The 15,381-nt window shown below is 34.3% G+C and overlaps 1 protein-coding gene and 1 non-coding gene across 3 annotated transcripts in view; one reads left to right on the plus strand and one right to left on the minus strand.

The window, feature by feature from the left end:
• The window catches only part of LOC126972542 (ETS-like protein pointed), a 216,316-nt gene that overhangs the window by 22,079 nt on the left and 178,856 nt on the right, over positions 1 to 15,381 (plus strand). For both annotated transcript variants that reach the window (XM_050819377.1, XM_050819379.1), the window contains exon 2: positions 8,310 to 8,445. In XM_050819377.1, coding sequence (XP_050675334.1) covers positions 8,320 to 8,445 — 126 coding nt within the window. In that variant the 5' untranslated portion in view covers positions 8,310 to 8,319. The remainder of the gene's footprint in view (positions 1 to 8,309; positions 8,446 to 15,381) is intronic.
• On the minus strand, positions 11,847 to 11,920 carry Trnat-ggu (transfer RNA threonine (anticodon GGU)). Its single transcript has one exon. It is a non-coding gene; the product is annotated as a tRNA-Thr (tRNA).

A 15,381-nucleotide genomic window follows, 5' to 3' on the forward strand; every position in this document is an offset into this window, starting at 1 on the left:
AGGAGCCTCCCACTGGTAAAAATTTTATTTTGTGGTATACTCATTTAATAATTAGACTGAGCTATCACGCTTGGATGTATAACACTGAATATTTATCTATATATATATAAAAATTAATTGATGTTCGTTAGTCTCGCTAAAACTCGGAAACGCCTGTACCGATTTGGCTAATTTTAGTCTTGAATTATTTGTGGAAGTCCAGAGAAGGTTTAAAAGGTGAATAAATAGGAAAATGCTTCTAAATTAAATAAAAACAACAAATTTGTTTTTCCTTTGATGTGTCCATACATAATTTCTATGAGAGAATTTATTGACGCACGGTTGGACAGTTCTGCGGTGAAACAATTTCATTACGACAGCAGGGTGCATATTTTACGAAGTAATTTTTGATGTTATGATATATTATTGACAAATTCATATAAAAACATTATTTTATTTATTATATACAGAACATCGTCTGTCGGGTCAGCTAGTGAATAATAAAATCGTGTCACATTGTTACGATACCCTAAATTACGAGCGAAGAAATTCTCAACGCCGCGGCCGCTAGCCGACATGCAAAAAATTCTCAACTGCGTAGTCAAGAATTAAATGTTAACTTTGAACAATATCTAACGTTAAGTATTAGTTTTGTTTCTCTCGGCTGAAAACTAATAAAAAAGAAAAGAAAAGGTTCCGTAGCAGCAAGTAACAGAATATAAAAGTTCTTGTAGTTCGTTGTAACTTTGATCGATGTTTTAATAATAGTATATTTTTTTCAATTAAGTGATTGATAATACGAGTTATGACGTATTAAGAAAAACTACTTACTAGATCTCGTTCAAACCAATTTTCGGTGGAAGTTTGCATAATAATGTTCATCATAATTATATATTTTTTTACTTTTATCAATCTCTTACTTTAGAAGTTACGGGGGCGCACACATTTTACTATTTTGGAAGTGTCTCTCGCGTAAACTATTCAGTTTAAAAAAAGGATATTAGAAATCTCAATATCATTTTTGAAGACCTATCATAAAGACATAACCATGTACACACGTACGGGTTTAATGAAAAAAATTTTTGGGTTTCAGTTCTAAGTACCCCATACTTAGAACTGAAACTCAAAATTTTTTCTATTTTTTCCTTTTTTTGAGTGAAAATCTTAATGCGGTTCACAGAATACACCTATTTACAAAAGTGGCTGTGACATACACGGACAGACAGACATGACTAATGTATAAAGGTTTCGTTTTTTGTCATTTGGCTACGGAACCCTAAAAAATACGATATATGATATCAGTATACTAATCGAAAGCAAAAAAAAACAAATTTCTAGATATATATCTATATTGAATCACACCTTTAATGCTTATTCATAAAATATAACATGATAAAAAATCTTTGTAAGGCGAGGTTTGAACTCCTCCACAGCCGGCTGTAATGTAACATGCGATATATGAACGAAAAATTTGAGGCGATGTAATAAAAGTTTCACCTTAAAAAAAACATCATACTTAATAGTTTTGAATTGCAAACAGACGAAAATTCGTGAAATGACAGTGGGCAGAGCGCAAAGTTCGACGGATAACTGTCCAACTTGCCGTTGGGGCAGTAAAGTCCTTGAAGGTCGCCCACGTACCGGAAGACGCAGTGTTGGTAGCCCCCCTAAAAGATGGACCGACGATCTGGTCAAGTTCGCCGGAATACGTTGGATGATTCCTGGAGAGAATAATAATATTGACACACTCCTTCACAAATTATCTTGCCCCAAACTAGGCATAGAATGTACTATGGGTGCAAGACAACGATATATTTAATACAATATACTTACTTAAACATACATAAATAAAAGATCTTTGGGATAGGCCTTTATCCAGCAGTGGCCCTGTTCCGGCTGATGATGATAATGGTTTAAGAATCTTTATTTCTCAAAAGAATTAACAATTCACTTACTGAGAAAACTTAAATTATCTTAAGAGTAAAAAGTAAGTAAATAATGATGAATATTCGTGAAAAATCTTGTTTACAATAATAATAAAAGGCTTGTATAATTGTACTGTTTAAAATCAGCTCTTCGTCAAATACGAAATTAACAGAAAATTCGTTACAATCTCCAAGTATTCAAATAAATAGTGACGTATAGATAAATTGGCGAGGTATGAATCGTGATAAGATAGCAATGAGTGTATCATAATATTTTCAGCATTATTTGATAACTGGCATTTACCTTGAATGTGTTGTCACCATAATAATTATCAATATTATGATTAATTGAAGTTATACTTCTTTAGGCGCGTTATGAAAAAATTATAAGAGTGAAGTTTTAAGATGCGCGCGCTTCACTGTTATGCCATGTTCGCGTCACATACATTTTATTCAGGCCGTACACATGATAACGCGCGTTTTAATAAAGCGATCTTTGGTTTTCTATGTTTCCGTTCAGTTGAGCGCGCAATTTCGACACGCACAGACATAATTTAGGGTTCATCTAGTTCGTCCGGAAATCGTCCGAAATGGAAACCGAAGCTTTTAATACGGAATTATTAATTGATGAATTAGAGAAATGTCCTGCGATTCGGGACATGACAAGTAGCGATTATTCAGGTAAGAATTTAAGAAGACGGGCTTGGAAAGAATTTGTCATTTTATTCTGTAAAGAACATGACAATGAAGTAAAAGAAAAATTGTTTCTACGTCCATCTTCGAGAAATGTAGAACTCAAACTGAAACAGGGCGGCATGTATTTAACGCCTGACAAACGCGTACTATTACTGAACATTATACAAAAATTCAACGCGCGTTCAACGCGAATTGAGCGCTTGTCATCTGAACGTGGCCTAACACAAAAGTAACAGGTTGAAGTTGGTTCCTAAAATTTTCTGGCGTTTGCGACATTCGTTATTTTTGGTTTCTTCGTCCATTATTAGGATAGGCAAAGGGTTCAAACCCGTACAGCCGTATTCGTTATTTACTAATTAATTGTCAAAGCCATCGTTGCAAGATTTTTACAATATTGTTGTAGAATGGCACGAGGAATAAATAATTTTAAGGATTTTTTCTTTATTAGGCCAAAGAAGTATAACTTCTTGCGTGCATATATAAGTACACACACACTTTTTTTTACACTTTTAAGTTCCTTAACATTGCAAATGTTTAAGTCCACACGAATAAACATTAGCATATGAAAACAAACAGAAATTCTAAAAAAATGTCACATCCAAAAGAAGTGGATGCTATTAACAGAAAGAGTTCGTCTCACGATAGTTCCCAAAGCGAAAAAAAGAATGCTGGGAGAGTTTTTGCGCCGCTTATTCTCTCTCGGAGCACCATTTGTTTCCGAAGCGGTAGTAGTATCTAGTATACATCAAAAATAATTCTAAAGGAATCAATTTTGAGAAAATAAATGCCTTTTATGCCTTCTCTAAAACGGTAAGGTGACTTGGTTCTTAAAAGGTATACGCATACTTACCTTCCAGCTTCATAACCAGATCAGTACATTTCACACCGTTACACAAATTCGACACCCTGAGGTTAGCTGGTCAACTACACCATTTGTATAATACTTCAGCTACCAAGCCTCTTGTAACTCATATGTCTACTGAACCACTACCAACGGACGAGAATTAAATAAATTTCAGTATATTATTTCAAATTATATACAAGTTTTAAAATATAATAAATTATTTCGCTCTTATTGTATAATAATAATGATATAATAAATTATTAGAAGAAGAAATATTTTTTAAGTTTGTTTTATTTATTTATTAAGGACAATCAACGTGTTTGCAACACTCTATCTATCTATATCACTAATCATTATTGAACTATACAAAATGAGGTATTATTATTGTTAAATTGTACACCCACTTAGAGATTGCCACAGCTTGCAAAATGAGATACTAGTTAGAAGCAGAAGATATGAAAAATAAGAGGGTCAAGATATTATAAGCAGCTACTGTACTCAATAACTTTTGTATTAATTTACATTTACCTTTTTGACTTAGTCGTGTAAGACATTGACTTTTTTTTTTTTTTTTTATTATGGAATAGGAGGACAAACGAGCGTACGGGTCACCTGTTGTTAAGTGATCACCGCCGCCCATACTCTCTTGCAACACCAGAGGAATCACAGGAGCGTTGCCGGCCTTTAAGGAAGGTGTACGCGCTTTTTTTGAAGGTACCCATGTCGTATCGTCCCGGAAACACCGCACAAGGAAGTTCATTCCACAGCTTTGTAGTACGTGGAAGAAAGCTCCTTGTAAACCGCACTGTGGAGGACCGACTGGAGGATTGACAATTTGACGTTTGAGTGTGTCTGTTGCATCATTTTACATATTATATTGTAATTTGAAATGATTTGTAAATTGATGTACTTAAATGTAAATCTCGATATAAAAGAGTGGCAATGAGTGTCCTGCTACTTCTTCTCATTAGCTCAACCTTTTACGAAGTAGCGGTAGATTCAATAAGAAATATATATTTTTTTTTACATTCATAAGTGTCATTTCCGTGACCTACGCGAATAAACTGATTTTGATTTGATTTGATTTAAGATCCAACAAGCTGTTTTATTACGCCAAAGAAGAATAATTTCTTGTGTTTGTACATAAGTACAAACACACACTTATTTTTTTATTCGCTTTAAACTTCGTCAAAGTCTATCTATTGTAACGTTTCAGTGACCATGTTAGGTCTTATCTAGGATCTTTAATCTTTATCACTTTCACTTCACCATGAAAATTGAGGAGAGACTATTCATATTATATTATTTCATTATCAGATAGTTTATTTATAAAATCGACTAATATATTAAGATAAGATATTAGATAATAAACATAATCGAATAGATTAACTCTTACTTTGAAAAAACTCAGTATAAACTGAGACAAATAAATATATATATCAGAAGTGGGATAGTAATAATGTCGCTTTTCGTTTCATCGAGATTTATAATCACTCCGGTGCTAAATAATTTTAATAATAATATATATTTAGATTGAGCATTACCTAAGAACAATAGCTTTTTTATTACGGCAACTATTAAACGCTTGTGTGCGTGGCATCTTGACACTCAATGGCATCTTTCAAATTTTGTAACATACGCTTCGTGTTATTTTACATTGAAATTAATAAAATACAAAATACTTACTGATGGTATGTGATCCTAGTGTCTTTCTTATTTCATGTGCTGTTATTTAAATTACTAGAAGCTTAGAAGCATAGAAGCTTAGAAGCATTAGAAGTCTGCAAAACTGTTTGGAATACAAACCTTTGTAGTAATGTGACGTCATGGCACCATGACCACCATACACTTAGAATATACTAACCTATAAACCACCTGACAGCTCGATGCTGCCTGACCAATTTTATTTTGTCAGTATGTACGTCAGCTTACGGTTTAATACTCAAAATACGAATGTAATGCGTGGCTGACTTTTTTACGACTTATCAATAAAAATAGCAGTTTCAGTAACAATAGATTCGCTTACTGTATCTCTATTAAAGATGTTCTTTCTCGCACGCTTTGTTTGTTTATACGCTAATATAATGTAAGGAGATGATATGTAACTTACTTAAAATAATCTAGGTAAATCTGTACTTTAATTGTGTTCGCCTGGTACAATATCAAAAATGCACTGTTCAAGTAGACGTAGTTTAGTCACTATCTCTCTTCAGAAAGGGAGAGATAGTGACCAATATACTTTTCCTAATCGTACAGTTTAGCGACCATTTGTATTTATAATTCGTATTCAGCTAATTTGTCAGAATCAATTCTATTACAAACCACGTCATATCTTTCAACACATCCATTACTATCCCATCAAAGCGATCGAGATTGGTTAACACTCACACACAACGGGTTGATCCGGCGGAAATGATTTCCGAAAATACCCGACAACTACGAAATAGAGCGGATAATCCTTTGAAAATTAGTGTACGTTTTAAGAATGTGTTAAATATGTCGTCGGAAGAATCGTAGTTTCTGTCGCTACGGATAATATCCGCCGGAAATGGTGCTTGTATTGACACCGTCCATATTATAGTCATGTAATTGAAACAGCGTGACGATTTGTTCCCTAATTTGTACAGGGGTGATCTCAGGGTTAAATTATGTAGCAGTAATTATTACCTCTGCTTGATGTTGGTAACATTTAAATTTATCTCGTATATTTATAGTTATACAAGCTGCCCCGACAGACGTTGTTCTGTAGATAATAAAAAAAAAATACTGTTTTATAGGATGCGCCAATAATATTTCAAAACATCAAGAATTATTCCTTAAAAAATGTTCCCTGTTGTTATAATGAAATTGGTTTACAGCGGAACTGTCAAACCGTGCGTCACTAAATTCTGTCATAGAAAATTTGTCCATACAAAACAAATATTGAAAATACAAATTACTATGGGTCCCAAATCGAAATAAAAACTATCCTATCTCTCAAGTTAGACCAAACTGCACTCCATGAAGTAATCGCCATTAAAATCGTAAAAAGTTCATTAGTTTAGGAGTCCATCGAGGACAAACAACGTGTCACGTAATTTATATATATTGTAGATATACTATAAATAAATAAAGGTATAGTGCTCGCATCATACCTTTATTTGTTTATAGTAAGTCATAGATTTTAATAAAAATATTTATTAAAAACAATGCAGTTGAATTAGAGGAATTGCAATGAGATTCTTGCCAATTCTTCTCATTCTCAACCTTTTCCAACTAGTCGTCAACCGTATAATTTATAATGTGTGACATTCATTAGTGTCATTTCTTTGTCCTAAATGAATAGGCGATAGTTTTGTTGACTGTTTTCAAAATTAATTAACTAATTTCAATCCATGTTGCGCAAACAAATATATTATATCTTTTCTTTGGTTACTCCGGAACGGTCAATTTTACAATTCAGATTTAATGTCATTCAATCTTGAATCTGCATTTTAAAGTCAATCATAAATTCAAAATCCTTTAAGTACCAGTACAGAAGAATTACCAAGCTAAAAATACCAATATGTCAATCCATAGATGGATAGAAAGAAGATGAAAGGAATGTATGTTCAATGACGTTCTAATATATGTACAGAACGTTATTGTAAATATTACATAGATCGGTTATTGAAATGTCAAAAATAGAAAATGGATATAAAAAACTGAGCTCCAGCTCCGGTCTGAGCAATATTAGGCCGTGCCTACATGATAAATATTTTTCAATTTTTTAAGTTGTTTTTATGTAGCCGCGGCAAGAACTAGTGTTTGGCATTTTTATCTTTTTGGTGGATTGTCTTATTTTTTGTGAACGCTACTCTCAGAAACTCCTAAACCGATTTAAATGTGGTTTTCACTGATGTTTCATGATTATATTATGATTGAAGTCAGCCTCTGCACGTTGGAAATATATCCTTAAATTTCCACATTAATGTAGAACCTTTGTTTGAAATAGTCTGGAAGTTCCAAACTTTAAATATTCTTAAGTTGAGGCTCTTTAAAGAATAACTACGGCCTTGTAAACTTTATAACTTCATAAGTTTAATAAAAACTTTTCTCAAAGCTTCTCATTTCTTTGTTATTTCGATCAACATTTTTTGCTTGCGGTCACCGAAGCCTTATTAACTCCACCGCTGATCCTTGCCCGGAATATTGAGGATGACGTTTCCCATAAAACTTTCATATCTCAGCACAAAAAATGTGTATTTAATAATATAGTTTAAACTATACCTTATCGAAAGTGCCTTCGTCTGTAACAACTGGGCAAAATGTCATTTATTACGAACAAATACGTGGAATGGAATATTTTGACTTACTGCGATTATGTCCAATTGTTATTTACATACGAAATATTCGTCATTAATCTTTTTAAATTGACAAAATTGTGTAACTAAAGTTATAGTTAAGTTAAGTATATACAACGCCGTTCAGACATTTTTTGATCAAATTTTAATAGGCGATTGGGAGTCCAGCGGCCTTACAAATAAAATTGGTTTTAAATTATACCTTAGAATAAACCAAGAATATGCAAAATGTTTACAAATAGACGTTTTGCTTATGATTGCTTTATTCGGACGTTTTACATTTTCCGCGTTTATTTGTAAGGCAGAATTTTCATTGTATTGACAAGTTATTATTAGTAACCTAAGGCATATACCAAGTTTATTTGTAGAGCCGTAATTGTTTATCGTACGTCAATGGGCATAAAATGTAAAGTCCCTTAAAACCGAAACGCATAACGCTTGCACAATACTGTTTACGCCACCAAATGGCGTCCTGTGTAAATAAGCATCCATCAAGACATGTACCTACATATTTATAATAATGTATCGATGGTATTCTTGCAGCCCCAGCGCTATGAAGCTGGAGTGGACAGAGAGTGAGTCTGACTACGGTCTGGAGGAGGCCGCGTTCTACGAAGCCCCGGCCCTGCTGGCGCCTCCGCCCCGCAAGCATGTCTCCTTCAGCTTGCGACTGGATCTGGTAAGTCAATTTAAATCACATTGACGTTTGGCATTCCACAACCGCGCGTTTCGCACGAAATTTCTTGTCAGTGTGTCACGCAAGTGATCACCGCCGCCCCAATTCTCTTGCAACACCAGAGGACTCACAGGAGCGTTGCCGGCCTTTAAGGAAGGTGTACGCGCTTTTTTTGAAGGTAACCATGTCGTATCGTCTCGGAAATACCGCACAAGGAAGCTCATTCCACAGCTTTGTAGTACGTGTAAGAAAGCTCCTTTAGAGAAACGCCACACTTCCAGATGGTGGGGATGATATCCTAACTTGTGGCGTGTCGTGCGAAGGTGGAATTCGGCGGCAGGAATCAGGTGAAACCTGTGATAAATGTGGTAGAAGACACACAATGAAACTATGTCTCTATGCAACGCCAAGTGATCCTGAAATTTGTGGAAACAATTACCGGCTGCTGCTTTAACGAAACTTTACGCCTTAGGGACCTTAAAGAAAAGAGCATACTCCCACATTAAAGGCCGGGGCGTCCATGGGCGGTTGGTTCCCCGTCAGGTGAGCCTCTTGCCCTTTTGCTAAAAAAATGTCTGAGGATTCAAAAGTCATTATAAACGTTACTAACTTCTGCTCAGCTACTCATCTCGTGGTATTTACATATTTTGCGCTCTCTCGGGAACGCGAACGAAATATATTATCATTTTCGGTATCCACGAAAAGGTCAAATAAGTGATGGGGAAATTCAACGTTGAATAAAAATATTTCAAACTTTGTCGACTGACATTATTATCCTAAAATTCTCGTACAGAGGTTAATAAAGTAACACTTTTTTGTGGGTACTGAATGTGACTAAGGACAAAACATAGTTGAAATTATTTCGTAATAATAAACTCGCCTTGAAGTTTTCACTTCTGTCGTGTGGGCTTTATGAAGGTGCACACCGGTTTTATTCTGTATTTCATTTCATCTTTCTTTTTTGATCTAATGCGGAATTCCGCGCAGAGAAAGTCGCGGGCACAAGCTAGTTACGAATATAATATTGCCATTGAGGAGATTGCTTTTCCTCTAGCGTCGGATGTCCGTCTCCAGTCGAAGTGTGCCAAGATCAAGGTTTCATACAAACTGGTTGTGACACATCACGGCTTTCTGTATTCATGAAGTTTCTAACGTTTTTATATATAAACCGCTATTAAACGACCTGTAAAATTAATTAATTTATTTATTAGCATCACCTTATTCGCATTAAAGGCCGGCAACGCTCCTGTGATTCCTATGGTGTTGCAAGAGATTGTGGGCGGCGGTGATCACTTAACAACAGGTGACCCGTATGCTCGTTTGTCCTCCTATTCTATAAAAAAGCATCGTCAACACAATAATCACTAACTAATTACATTAAATATTATTCTTCTTACAAGCAACGACCACGTGCCATTATAACATACCTATATATAATTGTTAAATTGTAATTGTGTAACATAAGAACTAATACTAATATACAACATAATATATAACACTACAGTTATATAATTAGTTTCTATAAAGTGAAAATAAATTAAAATAAACAAAACTAAATAATTTAAATTTTGTCAAGTTAAATCGCTTTAAATTCGTTTTTTAAAAGAATACTGTTTTGGACGCGCTGGTTTCCTTATTTTGTGGATTTTAAATGAGACCTTGCTGTCAACGTAGCCTTGCAATAAACTGTATATAGATATATAGAGCAAAGGGTATGTATTTTTTTTAGACAATAAGGGCGAGACATATAGGATGTTCAGCTGATGGAATTGATACGCCCTGCCCATTACAATGCAGTGCCGCTCAGGATTCTTGAAAAATCGAAAAATTCTGAGCGGCACTACAATTATTGCGCTCGTCTCCTTGAGACAAGATGTTAAGTCTCATTTGCCCAGTAATTTTACTTACTTACAGTATAGACAAAGTGTGCTAGAGAGAACATCTCTAATGGAGATACAGAAAGAAAGAAAAAGAAAGCGAATCTAATTTTACTGTAACCTGTTTTGTTTGACAAATCGTAAACGGTCAGCCACGATTGGCATTAGCTTCTTAGTCTTTCGAATATTAAACTTTTATCAAAATATTAATGTATTGTCATCGGTCTTCGATGAGTCTATGAAGTTTGAACGTAATCTGGTCGTTTACAGTGGGTCAAAATCACGCCCAAATGAGTCGGTTACAAACAAACAAACATACAAGTACATATATACTCAATAAAAGCATGTAAAAAGTACAACAACCATACGACGTATCATCTAATATATAAAATTCTCGTGTCATGGTGTTAAACATTGAACTCCTCCGAAACGGCTTGACCGATTCTCATGAAATTTTGAGTGCATATTGGGTAGGTCTGAGAATCGGACAACATCTATTTATTTCATCCCTCTAAATGTTAAGGGTGGTCCACACGATTTTTTTTTTGTCATTTTTTTTAAATTTGTTTGATTATGAGTCAACATTAAAAAATACATACAACTTCAAATTTTCACCCATCTACGATCAACAGTTACTTTTTTATCGCGATTTTAATATCGGCAATACAACGTTTGCTAGGACAGCTAGTACACTATAATATTATTTTTATATAATTGCTAGTTATATTAATATTGGGGAAAACGCTTATAACGAGAGTGAATTTTCGATATAGAAAATCAATGTAGAGCTTAAAGGTGAAACATAATATCCACAAAGAGTAAAAATATGTAGAAAATTATAATCAAGAATAGCCAACAGAACAAGTGAGACTGGTTGATGGAAAATTAGACGTGTTTTCTGTATAATTACGAGTTACTAAGGATTGATATAGCGATGGTATACACTCTTATATTGCCTAGTGTAATGTATTGAACGTCTATACTTATGATAATGAAGTTATAAATATATTCTCAGGGAGACGAGTTATGTTAATGAGTTTGCATAAAAAAAAATGCACGATTATAGATTATTATGACGTCCCTTACAGCTCAGTGGTTAGTGACCCTGCCAATGGAGGTAGAAGTCCCGGTTTCGGAACCCCGTAGGTGCAGTCATTTATTTATTGTCTCATAATGTATCTTTTATGTATGTTTCAAGGTGAATGAAGTACCTTGCACCCATACTGCAGATGATGCCTCGTTTTTGACAATATGATTTGTTACACAAATTAAATTTAAAAACAAAATTAAACGACACGGGACTCGAACCCGCGACCTCTCACGTTCCGTGCGAGTGCTGTTCCACTGAGCCAACTTCGCACGTGATGCCGGCTAGATTATGGATACCACAACGGCTCCCTTTTCTGTCGTCAAGCAGTAATCTGTAAGCAATATTGTGTTTCGGTCTGAAGGGCGCCGTAGATTAGAAATAGTCAAATAAACAATCTTAACTTGATACACAAATAAAATTTGAAAAACAAAATCTTATGAACGATGCGGGATTCGAACCCACGACCTCCGGCGTACCGTGCCGGTGCTCTAACCAACTGAGCTATCCGTTCGAGTACCGCATCGTTCATAAAATTGTGTATTTGAAATTTTTTTTGTGTATTAATCCTAGAAGTGAGGGTTATCACTTTAAAAACATAACATATTGTTCAATCTTAACTTGAGCTGAGTTCATACAATACCGCCGCCATTAATTCAAATCATACACATATAATAAGGCGCGAGTATTCCGGTCATACATGGACATAGCTTAGGTATTCTTAATGACGAAGTACGGAAGGGACCAGGCGAGGTTCGGCCGGATGCGTCCACTCGTCACTCGTCATAGACCACTGGCCGTGACGAAAACGTCACGTCATAAATGCACTCTCGTAATAATAATAATAACTACCCAATGATTGTGTCTACATATATAAACCTATAGATATTATTTAAGTGTTGTTTGCTATGTAAGACGGCAGACCATGTAGTAATATTGTAATTAGTCAAAGTCAAAGTCAAAATATTTTATTGACATAAAATCAAAAGACTGCTCGTCAACGTCAATCACAAAAAAGACAATTCAGTTACATACATATTAATTACATAAAAGTTTAAACATATTTTCAAAACAATGCAAACTAGTGAAACAACACAAGGCTGAACCATATAATTCATAAAAAAACAATTATAATACTATTTAATTCCATATTGTAATATCGTTTACATAATCTTCAATACTGTAATAAGCCTTCGACATAAGTCTGCATTTAATAAAAGATTTAAATTTATTTATTGATAATTCAGATATACTTTTTGGTAATTTATTGCAAAGGTTTATTTTACAGAGCCTAGTAGGGGGTACTATAAGCTTATAGTTATTTCTAGTATTCAAATTATGTTTGTCGCTTATTTTACTGTATAAATTATAATGTTTATGTACGTGCAGGAGATTGCTATAAATATATTGGCCGTTACATTGCTATAAATATTAAATGCTAAATATATTATAGTTTACAACTGGATCAGGAGGCAAAGCTTCTTAAATCATTTATACGTCGAGGACCTAGGTAGACTATGACAGCTGTGAAAACGTCAAAAAAATTGAGTTTAGAACTAACCTTTACTTTGAGTAGTTGATGCACACTAATACAAGTGTAAGACGTAGCTTGTTGCGGACATTAAACTAATATTCCTGGCCTATTTTTATCAGTTCTCTAACAGCAAGAGACTCTATCTAGACGTATAATTTATCTAAGCTTATAACAATTTTATATTGTTTTTGTCTGTATGTATGTTCTGACTAAACTTATATATAACGGCTGGCTTTGACTCTCATAAAGTTGCAGTAATAGATAAGTACAGACATACTTAAATATTTGGGGGCATTATTCAAATATAAATTATTACACTATAGTATTGACACGGGAGTCGGTCAGGGATTGGAAATAATACTCCGCTTATAGGAAAGAGTCTTTATTTGCGTTCACTTTTTCTGAACTTGCGCTTCGCCGGTCTGCCGCTGTTCCTCTTGTGGCCGGCGGTACCTTCAATGCGTCACACCGCACCGAACACTAAGTCTCTTCTATCTTCTTCTTCTTGGAACACTTCCACTTTTCACTGCTTCTTCTTTTCTTCTGCTTCTTCTTCTTTACACTTTCGAGTCAGAACTAGAACTGCCGTAGGCCACGCTTAGTACGGCTTATATAGCCCCTGAACCGTTCTATTTTCAAAATGATTCTCCCATTCCATCTTTAAATTTAAATTGTACTAGAAAATTCTTTTAACTATTTTTATCCGGCTTACACATTTTCCATCCCTTTTTTTCTGTTCGATTTGATCCTGAACTTACTAGAAATTTCCTTTAACTTTACAAAACCCAAAAAAATCCATACACTGGTAGGTGTATAGAACCCCGGTCTACAGCATCTAAATTAAACACTTTTCCGCTGAGCTACGAGTATTGCTGACGGAGCTGTTGAAATTAACAATGTCTTGAAGTTTGACAACTCTCGTCATATACTTCGAAGGGTTGCTATGCAACAGTATATTATATAGGTTTTTGAAACTTTAAAAGAAATTCCGGTAAAATCAGACTGGTTGGTTGAAAACGTTCTCAAATGTGCAGACGGCAGACCATGAAGTAATAATCCTCCTAAATGTAAAACTTAAATACGAAAGTAGTAGGCATTGTAGGGTTTGATTAAATTCATACATACATTAATATATATATATATATATATATATTATATATATATATATATATATATATATTATATATATATATATTATATATATAGTATGTAGTCCACGGAGGCAATCGCTTCTTAAATCATTAATAACGAATAGATAGACTATGACAGCTGTGAAAACGTCGAAAACTAACCCCTATTTTGAGCAGTTGACGCACACTAACACAAGTGTCATACAAATAGCGAGTGTAAGACGTAGCTTGTTACGGACATTAAACTAATATTCCTGGCCCGTTTTATCCGTTGTCTAACAGCTAGATACTCTATCTAGACGTATGAATTATCTAAGCCTAGCTTATATAAATTTCTTTTAAATAATTGAACCATAAAATTCGGACAAATACGTAAAGGGCTTCTTAGGTATCATAGTTTTCTCTTTCTAAAATCGAATGTGAAATAATTAATTCGGCTTTTTATGGACAAACCTTCTTAAATAAAGTTTCTTTACTATTTTAAATAGTTTTTTAAATTGTGTTAATCGAAGCAAGTCATACCGCACCACAGAGTTCCCTTGTCAAACAATCAATCACGCGAGAAACGAAAAAAGAGTTTCTATTTCAAAGTGTTCCGCTTTTTCACGTTGACTTTTTATTTTTAAACTTGTTTGTGGCACTGACACTAAGCTGCACTAATGAGTTTTGACATTAGCCAAGTGCAACGAATAATGCTTTTAATTGTACAATGTTTTGAGTAAATAAACAATTGGTTTATTCTAAGGCGTAACTTTATACCATGTTTATTTGTGAGGCCGTTAGAATATACTTGCGTATAGGCCTGACAGCCAGGTAAGGTAGCGTGACTAGTTATGATTTATTGACAAATTAATGCGTTAACTAATATACAAGGTGGCCCATCCAAACCGGTCAGTATGGGGATTTCAGAATATATAAGAGATAGAAGAATATCTTCTAAGGAACCACTAAAACTGCATTCATAAATTTTCAAAAAATCATACACGGCTCGGGAATCGAACCCGATCATTTTGGAAAAAAAATACATTTTTGTTTTATTGCCATATTGATAGTATAGTCACTCCTTAGTGTTGGTTGCTATGAAACCTTGTGTCTAAAATTAAAAGAAATTGCTTTACTTATTTGATATTATTTCATGTAAATAGTCGGTTTTACTCCTTAAAAAGTAGGCAATAACCAAACGTCATGTTGTCTGCGTATTCCAGTAAAAAAAATTGTATAATAATATTTATCATTCAAAATATGTACAAAGGAGCTTATGCCAAGCGTGGCTGACCTTTTACGCCTTGTCTATAAAAATCGGTTACAGTA

The sequence above is a fragment of the Leptidea sinapis genome, chromosome 26 (assembly GCF_905404315.1).
Source record: "Leptidea sinapis chromosome 26, ilLepSina1.1, whole genome shotgun sequence".
NCBI lineage: Eukaryota > Metazoa > Arthropoda > Insecta > Lepidoptera > Pieridae > Leptidea > Leptidea sinapis.